The sequence below is a fragment of the Lolium rigidum genome, chromosome 7 (genome assembly GCF_022539505.1).
Source record: "Lolium rigidum isolate FL_2022 chromosome 7, APGP_CSIRO_Lrig_0.1, whole genome shotgun sequence".
Taxonomy (NCBI): domain Eukaryota; kingdom Viridiplantae; phylum Streptophyta; class Magnoliopsida; order Poales; family Poaceae; genus Lolium; species Lolium rigidum.
The window spans coordinates 233,479,391-233,493,441 of record NC_061514.1 but is presented as its reverse complement, the minus strand read 5'-3'; the positions used below and the strand labels follow the sequence as shown (position 1 = coordinate 233,493,441).

Below are 14,051 nucleotides of genomic sequence, written 5' to 3'. Positions count from 1 at the left end.
TCTTGGGTTTGCCGCGTACTAAAAGAGGCCATGATTCTATATTTGTGGTAGTGGACAGATTTTCTAAAATATCACACTTTATTGCCTGCCACAAAAGCGACGATGCGTCGCATATTGCTAACCTGTTTTTTAGGGAGATTGTTCGACTACATGGAGTCCCGAAGACTATTGTTTCTGATCGTGATGTGAAGTTCATGAGCTACTTCTGGAAGACACTTTGGGGAAAGCTAGGGACAAAGCTACTGTTCAGTACTACTTGTCATCCCCAAACTGATGGTCAAACCGAGGTGGTGAATCGAACCTTGTCACAACCGTTGAGATCCATGATCAAGAAGAACCCGAAGGAGTGGGAAGAGTGTTTGCCGCATGTAGAGTTTGCTTACAACAGGGCGGTACATTCTACCACGGAGCTGTGTCCTTTTGAGGTGGTGTATGGTTTCAAACCCATTACTCCACTTGACTTGTTGCCTTTGCCCATACATGAGAGAGTTAATATGGAGGCATCCAAGAGGGCAGATTTTGTGCGTAAGATCCATGTGAAGACTAAAGAGTTGATAGAGAAGAAAGGCAAGAGCAATGCTGCAAGGATGAACAAGAAGCGCAAAGAGATGTTGTTCAAGCCTGGTGATATGGTCTGGGTACATTTTCGCAAGGATAGGTTCCCGAAGCTGCGGAAGTCTAAGTTGAAGCCTCGTGGTGCTGGTCCTTACAAAGTGCTTGCCAAGATCAATGATAATGCCTACTCGATAGATCTTCCAGTTGATGAGTTTGGTGTCAGTAATTCTTTCAATGTTGCTGATTTGACACCATATGACGGAGAAGACCTTGGAGCGTCGAGGTCGACGCCTTTTGAAGGGGGGGAGATGATGAGGACATCCCTACTACACCACTACCTCCGTCATTGATAAATGAAGATGAACCTGCTGTGAAGCTCAAGTCCGATGAAGTTCGGATTGGACCAATTACAAGGGCTCGTGCGAAGCTACTTAAACAACAGGTGAACTTGTTTCTAAACGGTACTTTGATTGATGAGAACTTTATACTGCCTAAGTCCTATTACTTATGTATCATCAGGTATCAAGAGGAGACGAGCGTCGCACGAGGAGTAGAGGAGCAGCTGGACATGAAGACGGACGTCAAGGTGGACGTGAAGCTGGACATGGAGCTGGACATGAAGATATCTCATGGTCGCGCGAGGGAGGAGAGGGAGGCATGCGCGAGAGGAGAAGACGACGTCCAGGCCGGTCCAGCACCCGGTCCGACCGGCCCCCAGACCGGCCAGCCCGGTCCCCGGCCCGGTTGACCGGTTGCCAACCGGCCGCCAACCGGATATGATGCATCGTACCGGGAAAAAACCGGAAAGTTGCGAAGTTTCCGGTTGCCGCCCGGTTGACCGGACGCCAGACCGGCCGACCCGGTCCCTGGCCCGGTTGATCGGATTCCAGACCGGATTCGTCCGAGTCTGTCTCGACCAGATCTATTCTGGGTCGGTTATTCTTGTATCTTTTCGATCAGAACTCGTCCCGGACACCTATATAAGTGCCCAGGACGCCCCCCTAGCTGCTTTAGACCACGTTTAAGATAAACCCTAGTTCTTAGTTGTTTGCTCTAGCAAAACTATTGAATTCCTACACCATATTGCTTGATATTGTGTAGATCCTGAAAAAGTCTTGTGTGATCTGCTGTTCCATTGGGAATTAGACGGTTGCAACTTACCGCTTCGTGGTCGGCGGCTACGTGCGCAAGTGTGTGGAGTTGCGAATATCTTGCAGGGTTGAGAGCTGTTGCATTGGCGACAGGGGCCAATCGAAAGATCTCGTTGCGTCGTACAAGTTATCAATCACCTCGTCGTGTTTCTCCGCTGCCATCACCCCGTGATCATCATCACCACCGTTGCTTACTGAGAAGATCGGGCCACCCCTTATCAGGCCTGGTGACTAGCCTTGGTCTCCCAAATACCATGGTTGCCAGAAGCGACCACGCGCTTCATCGCGACGGAGCTGAGGAAGGCGAGGAATGTGCGGGTGTTCGATGGCAGAGGCAAACTGGAGGGCCTGGCTAGCTTGTAGAGGTGGGGTACAGGGACAAGTGTAATCTGTTCTTGGTTGTGCAGAACTAATTTGCTGAGAGCCTTTTCTCTCCTTCCTCGTTTTAGCAATGTTTTTTTTGAATAGTCGTTTTAGCAATGTTTGTTGATGTCCCGTTTGATGAATTTCGTTTGACTCTGATGTGAGACCCGTAGGGACAAAAAGGAATGTGTGAACAAAAGTTCATATTACTCCGGATTAGTGAAGATTGTGCCCTTTTTTTACCTCACACAGTTGATGTTTCTGAGAACTGTCACAAAACAATAATCATTCAAGCTCTCAATTCTAAGACAGACAAGGCATACACAATTGCTCATCAGCGACAACTGAAATGACATAATCTTTATGAAAATTGATCAGGCCTACTACATTGCTCGTATGCAAACTGAATTAAAGAATCTTTATGTAAGTTTATTAGGCTTACCCTATTGCTCATCAAAGAGAATTGGCATGATATAAACTTCACGCCAGGAGGTGTGCTGCTTGAGCAAGGAAGTTCTGGGAATGATGTTTTGGACAATTATCACAAAATTGTACGATAATATGACAATAACCTAATGAACATGAGATTATCTCTTCCCCTAGATCCTAGATGAGAAAACGAAAAACCAAAAGGTGAAACATCCTGATTTACAAATCATCTCCGAGAAAATGACAGACTGTTTTGAGGAGAACATGTCTTTTGTCTTCCACAAACCACTGTAAACACCTTCTCCTGATTGAGACACGTGCATGATCATGATGAGACCTTCAAATCCCTGGAAAAAAAATGAAGAAATGCACGCTTAGTTTTCAAACACGCAGAAACTTCAGGTGATGACAAAGATAAGAAAACTTGACTGAGCTAACTTCAAAAAAATTGACTATAAAATTCTCATCTGCATTCATAACAAAATTAAAGTATTTAACTGTGTAAAACTTAAACCAATCCAGCAGTGGAAAATCTTAGACAGAAGATCCACAAAGATTGGTCCCTCCCTGATGAACATGTTTTTCGATTTACTGGACATGGGCCCTAGTCTTACCGAGTCAGGTAAAGGAAGAGATGAGAGTTAAATTGCTGCTACGATGGTGGCCCAGGCGGCACCTAATAAATAACATTCTTTTTGGCGATGGTAAAAGCAGGATTGAAGAACACTCATCTTGTATTGTGCAATCCTACCTCATCCCGGTGCAACATAATAGAGACACGGAACTTTTGATTGACCCTTAAGGAAACAGCCTGTTTACCCTATTTTTGTGAAAACACAAAAAGCATTGGAAGGAGGCTGCATGCTCCTGGTCAAAACCTCAGACCGGCAGTGTACTGTTAAATTTTGAAGCAGGTTTTTCTGAGGGTGCAAAAACTGGTTCCTGGGGACGTATCCTACGGGATGACGCCGGTAATATGCTTCTCTCGGTCCAGGAAAACCTCTCAAATTGCCCAGCACTGAAGTGACAGAGGCCACTGTGGGAGTGAATGATATGAAGGTGATTATGTCCAACTATGAAGTCCCTCTAAGAAGGGAAAATGACTATGCGGCTGTGATGCATGATCTAGACTCTCCTGAGATATGAAAGTCTGAAATCTCAGGAATTATGGAGGATTTCAAAACCTTACTACGGATGGTGCCAGCTTTCGCTGGTGCGAAAGTCAGTCGTTCTGGTAATGTGGTGGCACATGAATTAGCTAAAGCTTGGGCAGACTGTTGTGTGATCAAGTGTGGATTGGTGCAGATCCTACTTGTGTGGTTGGACTGATCATGAATGTTTCTTCATAAGAGCTCAGGTTCAAACAAAATGTGGTGTGCACAGAGCTATGAACCCAAGTTCAAACAAAATGTGGTCTGCACGGAGCTGAATACATTATGCTAATGAAGGAATTGAGTCTAAATAAACTTGACATTTGGTTGAAATATCATATAACAGGCACACACAAAGACAAAGGAAAACATGTTTCGTATCATAACTAACCGACTGCAATGTTCAGGGTGGCAAAATTTGATGTGCCACTTAAGCCGCTGACTGTGAAACAAGGCGTCGCACACTTTGCATCTCTTCGGCGCTTCATCCTCATGGTGGTTGTTATTGAAGTGCTTCTCCAGCTGCTCATAAGAAGTTTAATTAATTTAAGAGAGCAATATGCTATAAACCAAAAAACATAATCAGCAGCCAACCCTACTAGTATGAGCAATACTCACCTTTCCTGTCTTTGTGTCGACGATGCTGTTGGGATCCTGAAAATAACAAGCAGCACAAGTATCCCACCCATATTTACTGGCTGATCTTATGGTGAGATAATCGATATGAAACTTCTCCTGCTCGTATGGATCAGTAATTTCAGCATCCTTTTGAAGGTGCTGTTTACAATGTATAAAGATGGATATAAGTTAGGATGAGATATGATTTTATATTCTGAAGACAGAATCTACATTAAGGGTTTAAATTCTAAATATGGTACAGATTTTTCTTCGCAGTATACTGTTAGAAAAAGGAATATCTAATTTTCAGAGGGCTATCCCCTGCTTTTATATCTGTAAACTCTATACCTCGGCTATCAAACATCAAAGATCTATGAACCACCTTAACTTCATGATATGTAATTTTAGAACTCTTATTTTGGCATATCAACTCATACTGAAATGACTAACACAGTGCAACGTTTTTGTTAAATTTCAAGGAACTCTTCTAAAATAGATGAAGATCCTAAAAGAAACCACTTTCAAGTTTCAAGCACACATTGTACTATGTATAGTCCATGTATGCCTTGATTGTTTGTACATTATAGAATATACTGAGAGAAGAGCATGTGCATTACCAATCTCTTCCTGTGTATAATCATGTTGCATAAATGCATTAATAAATCTAGGAAAATGCAGAATATTTTTATCGCCTACAATTCAGAAACACTACATTGATCAAATCAAATTATATTTAGTTCAGGTTTCCGATGTAAGCTATTCATCATATAGACTGAGGTGATGTGCCAGGTTATTTAAAGTTTAAACATTTTTGTTTGGCAGGTATTAGTCATCCATTGCTATAGTTGGTGCTTACAAACAATAATTAAAGAGAATGAAGTTTCATGGTTTCTAGATTGGAAAACCCCTGTTATACAGGCTATGCAGTTGTTGCATGTCTTAGACTAAAATCCTTAAGTTGGGGGAAGAGAAAACAAGGATATATGGTGGAATTCTGCAATTTAAATGGCATTAGTAATTCATACTGACATTATGTGCTGCCAGCAACTGAAACATATCCACCAATCAACAACACAAATGGTTAACAAACAGAATTTTCTCACAACTAATGCCATGCCGACTCCTATTTTGTATGGGTTTTGCAGCCATACAATGTCAGTCAGGTTCAGTGAGATAAGTGAGAGGTGAATTGTTTCATCAATCAGCCGAACAAGAAACTGATGCTGGTCAATTATATTATGTTTTGCAAGTGAAAGTGATAGTAGAGAAAGAAGCGCAACAGAGACGACCATTCCAGCGATGGAAACCGAAAATGCAAGACTGCCAGCAGTTGCAACTTACCTCATCGACATGGGCGGAGCTTCAGCCCGGCATGCCCGGGCAGCTGCCCGGGCTCGACCTCCTCCGACAGCGTGCAAACCTCAATTAATTAGGCAGCGATTTCGTAATTATCTGGCTATTTGCCCGGGCTAAATTCTAGCCCAACCTACGTTGGACGTTGCGTTTCTCCTTTGGCCCAACAGGCAACAACAAGTCAACAGGCCTACCCAACTGAACATCACGAGGCCACGGTCGTTCCTTCCACGGAAGTCTGAAGACACTGAATCGGGTTCTTGTTCGTCTTTTCGTCTCCCAACAGGCGAGGCGCGACGGCAGCTGCAGCAGGCCACGCCGGCGCGGCGCTCGCACTGGCGACGGCAGCACAACGACAATTGAAGACTCGGCTCTGCACTGCTATAGGTCAGGCCGGCAGCGATTGGTACATACTGAAGTCTGAACATTTTTCTCCATCGATTCCATGAACTCCATCTTTTTAATCTATGAATTGGGGAAAAAAGTTTGTTCATCTAGTTGACCAATTCCACACTTGGAATCTTAGTAAGAAATCAATTTAAAATGATTATGTTCTCAAATCATCGTATCAATCTTTGATTTCAGATAATGCAGGTTTCTCTAATGTTGATCGTACAATATTGATGGATCAACTTGAGACTTATGTCATTCATTTGAGAAATCATGCGGCGTTACCTACTTGCAATGATTTTGAAAGCTTGGCTGTAAAAATGGTTAAAACATATAAACTCTTGATAATTCCATTGGTTTACAATCTCATTGAGTTGGCTTTGTTATTGCGAGTGTTAACGACATCTGTTGAGAGAGCTTTCTCGGCAATGAAAATTATCAAGTTTAAATTGCGCAAATGATGATTGTTTTAATCACCTGATGATATGCTACACTGAGCGTGAGATATTTAAATCACTTGCTGATTTAATTATTATTCTACAGTTTCAACCCTTTAAGAATCGTAAAGGGATTTTACCAAGGTGTCATTAGTATTTGAAGAGTATGTGCCATGCATTTTAATGGTGTCAACTCTTTGGAGCACTATGGATTACTAGTTCTTACACTCTTTTCTAATCTTGCAGGTTCCATCATGGGTAATGAATAAGCATATGAATATCCAGAATTTTATTTGTGACTCTTTGTCAAGTGAGCTATTTATCATATCAAATTTTATTTTTTATGTTTCCTATTATGAATGTACGGTACTCAATTTAGTACTTATATTTTTCTTATATATATATAGAGAGAGATATCTAAATATCGTTCTCAATCTCGCTTTTTTTTTCTTAGCTTATGGTTCGCCCAGGCTTCAATTTTTTCCTGGCTCCGCCACTGCTCATCGATAGTAGGACCTGTACGGAGAACCCGAGCTGCAGGTTGATTCTTCCAACGACGCGCAGCCGCGCTGTCGACGCTATGCCTGTACAAGGCCGTTAGTGTTAGCCTAAGCAAACTTGTGTGCTGCATGCATACACATATGCATCACGTGGTGAGCCACCATGTGAGACTTTGCTCTTCTACCAGTTCAAAATAAGCTGCAGCTAGCAGTGAGTAATAGTAGTCAAGATATCAGCAGTAGTGAGGATATACAATGCGGCTGGACTGCATGTCCAATGTTCCCACCATGTATCAGTAGCTAGCAAGTCCTATATAAAGGCATGTAGTACTTCGTTTAGAGACACCAAGTAGTAAGAGAAGTAAGTAACAGAAACTTTGCTTCAGCTCCTTGTGTCCACTACCGAGAGCATTTCCTCTCTAGTGTGTGTACGTGTGCTCTTCCACTCTCTCTCCCTGTGAACTCCACTCAGTGTGTGTGCGTTTCTTTGTCCAAACAACAACAGCTGGTATCAGAGCTCTTTGGTGTTCGATCCAAGGCTTTGTAGTCGTCCGGTGTTTGATCCGCGACGATGACAGGGAAAGGCGTAGACAATAAGTCTGAGGTGTCGGGGACGAAGAGTTTGGAGGTCACCGTCAGCGATGGTGCTGCGGAGACGCGTGTGGTGGAGAGGGTCATCCATGAGCACGACGCGCCGGGACCGGCGCTGGTGCTCACTCGCACCAACTATGTCGACTGGGCGCTCGTCATGCGCGTCCAGCTGCAGGCGCAAGGCCTGTGGACAGTGGTCGACACCGGAGTTGGGAGCGAGCGCGACGACCGGCGGGCGCTCGGCGTCATCCTGCGGAATGTGCCGCCGGAGATGCTGCGCACGCTCGCGGTCAAGGACTCCGCCAAGCTGGCGTGGGACGCCGTGAAGATGATGCGGATGGGCGTTGACCGCGTTCGCGAGGCCAAGGCGCAAACGCGGCGCGCTGAGTTCGAGGCGCTCAAGTTCCACGACGGTGAGTCCGTGGAAGCATTCGCCATGCGGCTCACAGGCATCATCAACGATCTTGAGCTGCTGGACGACCCTGTGTCCGAGCACAAGGCGGTGCTCAAGTTCTTAAGAGTTGTTCCACGTCGGTACCGGCAAATGGCAATGGCCATCGAGTCTTTGTGTGACACAAAGAACATGAGCATCGAGGAGCTCTGTGGCAGGCTTGTAGCTGTGGAGGAGCGCTACAACCTTGACAACGAGCCAACAAACTCGACAGCAGCCGGGCGCCTACTTCTCACGGAGGAGGAGTGGGCGGCGCGACAACGCGGCCGAGAGCGTGGTGGATACACATCCACTGGTAGCGACAAGATGGGGAAGGCTGCGGCCAAACCCAGAACGTCGGCCAGACCCACGTCTAGAGCCGGCGCCGGAGGTAACGACAGAAAGAAAGGAGATTGTCGATATTGCGGCATCCCTGGGCATTGGGCTAAGGAGTGTCGCAAGAAGAAGCGCGACGAGGAGCGTCGGGAGCACGCCAACTTGGTGGTTGGCGAGGACGACGGCGGGCCTGCACTTATGTTGGCACACGCCCGCGACATCGACAACGCACTCGTGGAACACGTCGATCAAACCGTGTTCCTGAACGAGGCACACGCAGGGCACGGCGACGAGGCCGTATTCTTGAACGAGGAGAAGGTCTTCCCCAAGAAGAGGACCAATGGCGTCTGGTACCTCGACACAGGTGCGAGCAGTCACATGACTGGCACCAAGGAGGCATTCACGGTGCTGGACGAGAGCGTCCATGGCACAGTGAAGTTTGGAGATGGGTCGCTTGTCAGCATCCGCGGACGCGGCTCCGTGCTCTTCAAGTGCCAGAACGGCGAGCATCGCGTTCTCACCGAGGTATACTACATCCCCGAATTGAGAAGTAATATTATCTCACTCGGACAGATGGATGAAGCGGGATGCAAGGTCCTGATCGAGAACGGTGAGCTGCACATCTACGACCGCACGCGGAAGCTGCTTACGCGTGTGTCCCGTAGCAAGAACCGGCTTTACACTGTCGGCCTGAACCTGACGGCTCCAGTGTGCATGCTGGCCAAGCTCGACGACATGGCGTGGCTGTGGCATGCTCGCTATGGCCACCTCCATTTCCGCGCACTCCGGGATATGACGCGCAAGCACATGGTGCAAGGCGCGCCCGTCATCGACCAAGTCGAACAAGTCTGTGATGGCTGTACGCTTGGCAAGCAACATCGAAGGCCATTTCCGCAAGCATCCTCGTACCGAGCCAAGGAGAGGCTCGAGCTCATGCACACTGACTTGTGCGGGCCGATCACACCGGCGACAGCCAGCGGCAACAAATATTTTTTGCTTGTCGTTGATGACTTCAGCAGGTACATGTGGCTGGAGGTGCTCAAGAGCAAGGATGAAGCCTTTGCTCGTTTCTGCAAGATCAAGGCACGTGCGGAGGCAGAGAAGAAGTGCAAACTTCTTGCTTTCCGTTCTGATCGAGGAGGCGAGTTCAACTCCGGCGAGTTCAATGCATTCTGCGACCAGAACGGCATCAAGCACTTCACCACCGCACCATACTCCCCGCAGCAGAATGGCGTTGTTGAGCGCCGAAACCAAACCGTCGTCGAAATGGCGAGGTGTCTCCTCAAAAGCATGGGCATGCCTGCCATGTTTTGGGGCGAGGCGGTGAGAACGGTGGTGTACATCCTGAATCGGGCGCCGACCCGGAGCGTGGATGGGAAAACCCCATATGAAGCCTGGCATGACAAGAAGCCACATGTGCAACACTTCCGCACATTTGGTTGCACTGCGCATGTCAAGAATATCGGGCCGGGGTTGAACAAACTCTCGGACCGATCGACGCCGATGGTGATGATTGGCTATGAGGAGGGCTCATACTGCTACAGGCTGTATGATCCCGCAACCAAGAAGCTGCACATCTCCAGGGATGTGGTGTTCGAGGAACGCCGTTCCTGGGAGTGGAACAAGGAGGTTGCATCGACGGAGCGCACCAATGCGCTTGCTGCGCCATCATCGTTCACGGTGGCATATGAGGTCAATGAGGCGGTAACCACCGGGGGTGCAGGCGGCAACCCCGGGACGCCGCAAGGAGCGACTACGCCAACGCCATCGTTGGAGCCGCATACACCTGTTGCGGCTACTCCTGCTCATGACGGGTGGGCGACGCCACTCGAGCAAGACGCCAACTTGGACTCCGAGTCTAGACCACGTCATTATCGCCGACTTGATGACTTGTACAATGACACTACAGAAGTCGAGGCGGAGTACAATGGCTTGTGCTTGTTCGCTGCCGACGAGCCAGCCACAGTGCAGGAGGCACTTGGTGAGGCTTGTTGGAAGCAAGCCATGGACGCTGAGATGGCGGCGATCCTCGAGAATAAGACCTGGGAGCTCACAACACTCCCAGCTGGCCAGCGAGCCATCGGGCTCAAATGGGTCTTCAAGGTGAAGCGTGACCCTGCCGGCAACATCGTCAAGCACAAAGCCCGTCTGGTCGCAAAAGGCTATGCGCAGCGACAGGGGGTGGACTTCGACGAGGTGTTCGCGCCAGTGGCACGAATGGAGACGGTGCGCCTGTTGCTTGCCCTTGCCGCGCATAACGGGTGGCAAGTCCATCATATGGACGTCAAATCGGCATTCCTCAATGGTGATCTTGCCGAGGAGGTGTACGTGCATCAACCTGCAGGCTATGAGAAGAAAAACAAGGAGGGCCATGTGCTACGCCTCCGAAAGGCGTTGTACGGACTTCGGCAAACGCCACGAGCTTGGAACGCCAAGCTGGACATGTCACTCATGTCACTTGAGTTCGAGCGCTGTCCAATGGAGCATGCAGTGTACAAACGAACTGCGGGTGATGGCTACCTGCTTGTTGGGGTGTACGTCGACGACCTCATCATCACTGGCTCCAGCGTCACCGACATCACCAAGTTCAAGGAAGAGATGCAGAGGTTGTTCTGCATGAGCGACCTTGGTCTCCTCAGCTACTACCTCGGGATTGAGGTCAAGCAAGGTGATGGAGAAATCACCATCGGGCAGAGCAGCTATGCTGAAAAAATCTTGGAGATAGCTGGGATGAGTGGATGCAACTCCTGCCACACACCCATGGAGTGTAGACTAAAGCTTGGGAAGAAGAATGGCGGCGCCGCAGTGGATGCGACGTTGTACAGGAGCATCATCGGTAGCCTTCGCTACTTGGTGAACACGAGGCCGGACATATCCTACGCGGTCGGCATTCTCAGCCGATTCATGGAGTCGCCGGCGGAGCAGCATTGGGCTGCTATGAAGCAGCTACTAAGGTACGTTCGTGGCACGGCGAACTATGGCTGCAGGTACAAAAAGGGAGACACAGCGGTGCCGACGCTGGTGGGGTACAGTGATAGTGACCTCGCTGGGGACGTTGACGACCGCAAGAGCACTACCGGGATCATCTACTTTCTTGATTCAAGTGCAGTCACTTGGGCATCACAGAAGCAGAAGGTGGTGGCGCTCTCCTCATGCGAGGCAGAGTACATCGCTGCAGCTACTGCGGCATGTCAGGGGGTGTGGCTCAGCAGGCTCGTCACGGAGCTGCTCGGAACCACTCCGACCAAGGTGAAGCTCATGGTGGACAACAAGTCAGCAATCGCGCTGAGCAAGAACCCGGTGCATCACGATCGGAGCAAACACATTGATACAAAGTTCCACTATATTCGTGAGTGCATCGAAGAAGGCAAGATTGATGTTGTGCATGTTGGCACTGATGGTCAGCTCGCAGACATCTTCACCAAGGCGCTGGGCAAGATCAAATTTGTGGAGATGAGACAAAAGCTTGGCGTCGTGGATTTAGCATGACGGCAACAAGTTTGAGGGGGTGAATGTTAGCCTAAGCAAACTTGTGTGCTGCATGCATACACATATGCATCACGTGGTGAGCCACCATGTGAGACTTTGCTCTTCTACCAGTTCAAAATAAGCTGCAGCTAGCAGTGAGTAATAGTAGTCAAGATATCAGCAGTAGTGAGGATATACAATGCGGCTGGACTGCATGTCCAATGTTCCCACCATGTATCAGTAGCTAGCAAGTCCTATATAAAGGCATGTAGTACTTCGTTTAGAGACACCAAGTAGTAAGAGAAGTAAGTAACAGAAACTTTGCTTCAGCTCCTTGTGTCCACTACCGAGAGCATTTCCTCTCTAGTGTGTGTACGTGTGCTCTTCCACTCTCTCTCTCCCTGTGAACTCCACTCAGTGTGTGTGCGTTTCTTTGTCCAAACAACAACAGTTAGCCTAATTCTCGTCTCCTCCCTTTGAGGCGCGATGAGGGGGTCGGAGACGGGGGCGTCGACGGGGACGGGGGCGGGGGCGTCGTCGGTCCGGGACCGCTGGAAAATGGCCGACAGCCAGGCCGGCATGGTCGGCATCTGCAGTAGGCGGAACAACTCCTGGACAAAGGCCGACAGGGAAGTCAGCATGGTCGGAATCCGCAGCTCCGGCTGCACTTGCTGGAGCGGGGAGGGGTCGTTGCGGGTAGCTTCTTGGAGGTCGGAGAAGCCTTCTTCTTCTTGTTGCAGAATAAGAGGCAAGAAGTGTCAGAATTCTAGAGCAAGAAGAATGTTGCTCTAGAGAAAACAGGAAGAGTGTTCTTGGTTTCTTGGCCGCGTGCGTGCGTGCGTTACCTGCGACCGCGGCCTTGTTGGCCGTCGACGCTTCTTCTTCTTCTTCTTCTAGTCCTTGTTGGCCCTTGGCGCCTTCCTGCGGTGCCCCTTCTTGGTCCTTGACGGCGCGGTGCCCTTGTTGGTGGTGGGAGAAGCCTGCAACGAGAAGGAGGTGCTTCTTGTTACCCAATCCCTCCGCCTGCTTCAGAGCAAAGAAGTGCTTGTGAATTGCGAGAAGAAGAAGATAGTTGTTGTTGTGGGTGGGGCTCGTGGGCTACCTGCGCGTGGAGCGGAGTGCGGGAGAAGGCGGTGCGCGGTGGAGCTCGGAGTCGGAGACGAAGCGGGCGATCGCGAAACAGGGGAAGCAGGGAAGGGGGAGGAGAAGCGGGGGAAATTTAACGAGCGGGAGGAGCGTGGAGTTGGGCCGTGGGATGGGGATTGAGGCCCAGGAGAGGATACAGGCCAGCCTTCTGGCCCAGGACAGGGTCGGCGGCGGCGGCGCATGGATGGAGACCATCTTCATCGTTGCAGCGCAGCGCGCAGGGCAGTGAGCGGGGAGCGGGGAGACGGAGGAGAGGGAGCCGAGGAGGAGCGGAGCGCGCAGGGCGTGGAAGGTTCTAGAAGGCGGCAAGGTGGAGGAATCGCCTCTCTGCCCTAGAGTAGAGCGAGGGGGACCGGAGCTGAGGAAGAAGAGGGGAGAAGCTGGAGGCGGAGTTGGCTCAGGCTGCACAGCAAAGGGAGATGCTTTTTTTGTTTTGATGGGGCGCCAGCGGACGGTGGACATAACCGTGCATCTCAGGCTGATTATCCTCTATGGTCACGACACTTAGTTCTACCACCAACTATCTTGACGAGTCTACATGGACACCAAAATATTTTTGTGTTTCAAAATATTCTGGAAAAAAATACACGATAATAAATAGAATAATATTTTGGAGTTTTTTTGCGTCCGCGCTTACGGTGCAGTCTAAAAAGCGCGTCTCGTGGAGAAAAACACTGCGCAGCGCACGGTATAGTTTTACAGCGCGGTAGCAGCAACGTTTACGTCGCCGAAATATGGCGCGCCAACAAACGTGTTAAAACGCGGTCGCGACGTTAGTTTAGTGCGCCTACGCCGAAAAAATGTCGCTCTAGCAGCTATTTTTTCTGCATATTTGATCCACGAGGCACCACGCGGTAAAGGAAAATGCAAACGCGCAAAAGGCAACTGCTCGACCATTCCCCTACCGTGCTCCTGATTTCGCCCCTCTCTCACTCTCGCGTGCGCGATTCACCGGCGATGGAAGGCCGCTCCGCTCCTCTCCCGCCGGATTTCACTGTCGTGGACTCTGATCCGCCGGCCGCAGCTTCTCCCGCGGTGGCAACAGCGAACCCTAGCGCCTCGCTCGTGCGGAACCTGTTCGTCGCGCCAGGATCGGCGACCAGAAGCACTGCGCCGGCGTCAGCAGCACCTCC

General features: G+C 49.4%; 1 protein-coding gene across 1 annotated transcript in view; it reads right to left on the bottom strand.

The window, feature by feature from the left end:
* Positions 1-2,429: 2,429 nt before the first annotated feature.
* Positions 2,430-14,051, bottom strand: part of LOC124677892 — a 54,932-nt gene continuing 43,310 nt past the window's right edge. The window contains exons 3-5 of the mRNA XM_047213838.1: positions 4,268-4,426; positions 4,041-4,171; positions 2,430-2,845 (exon numbers count right to left, since the gene is read on the bottom strand). Of these exons, the coding sequence (XP_047069794.1) occupies positions 2,824-2,845; positions 4,041-4,171; positions 4,268-4,426 (312 nt within the window). The 3' untranslated portion in view covers positions 2,430-2,823. The remainder of the gene's footprint in view (positions 2,846-4,040; positions 4,172-4,267; positions 4,427-14,051) is intronic.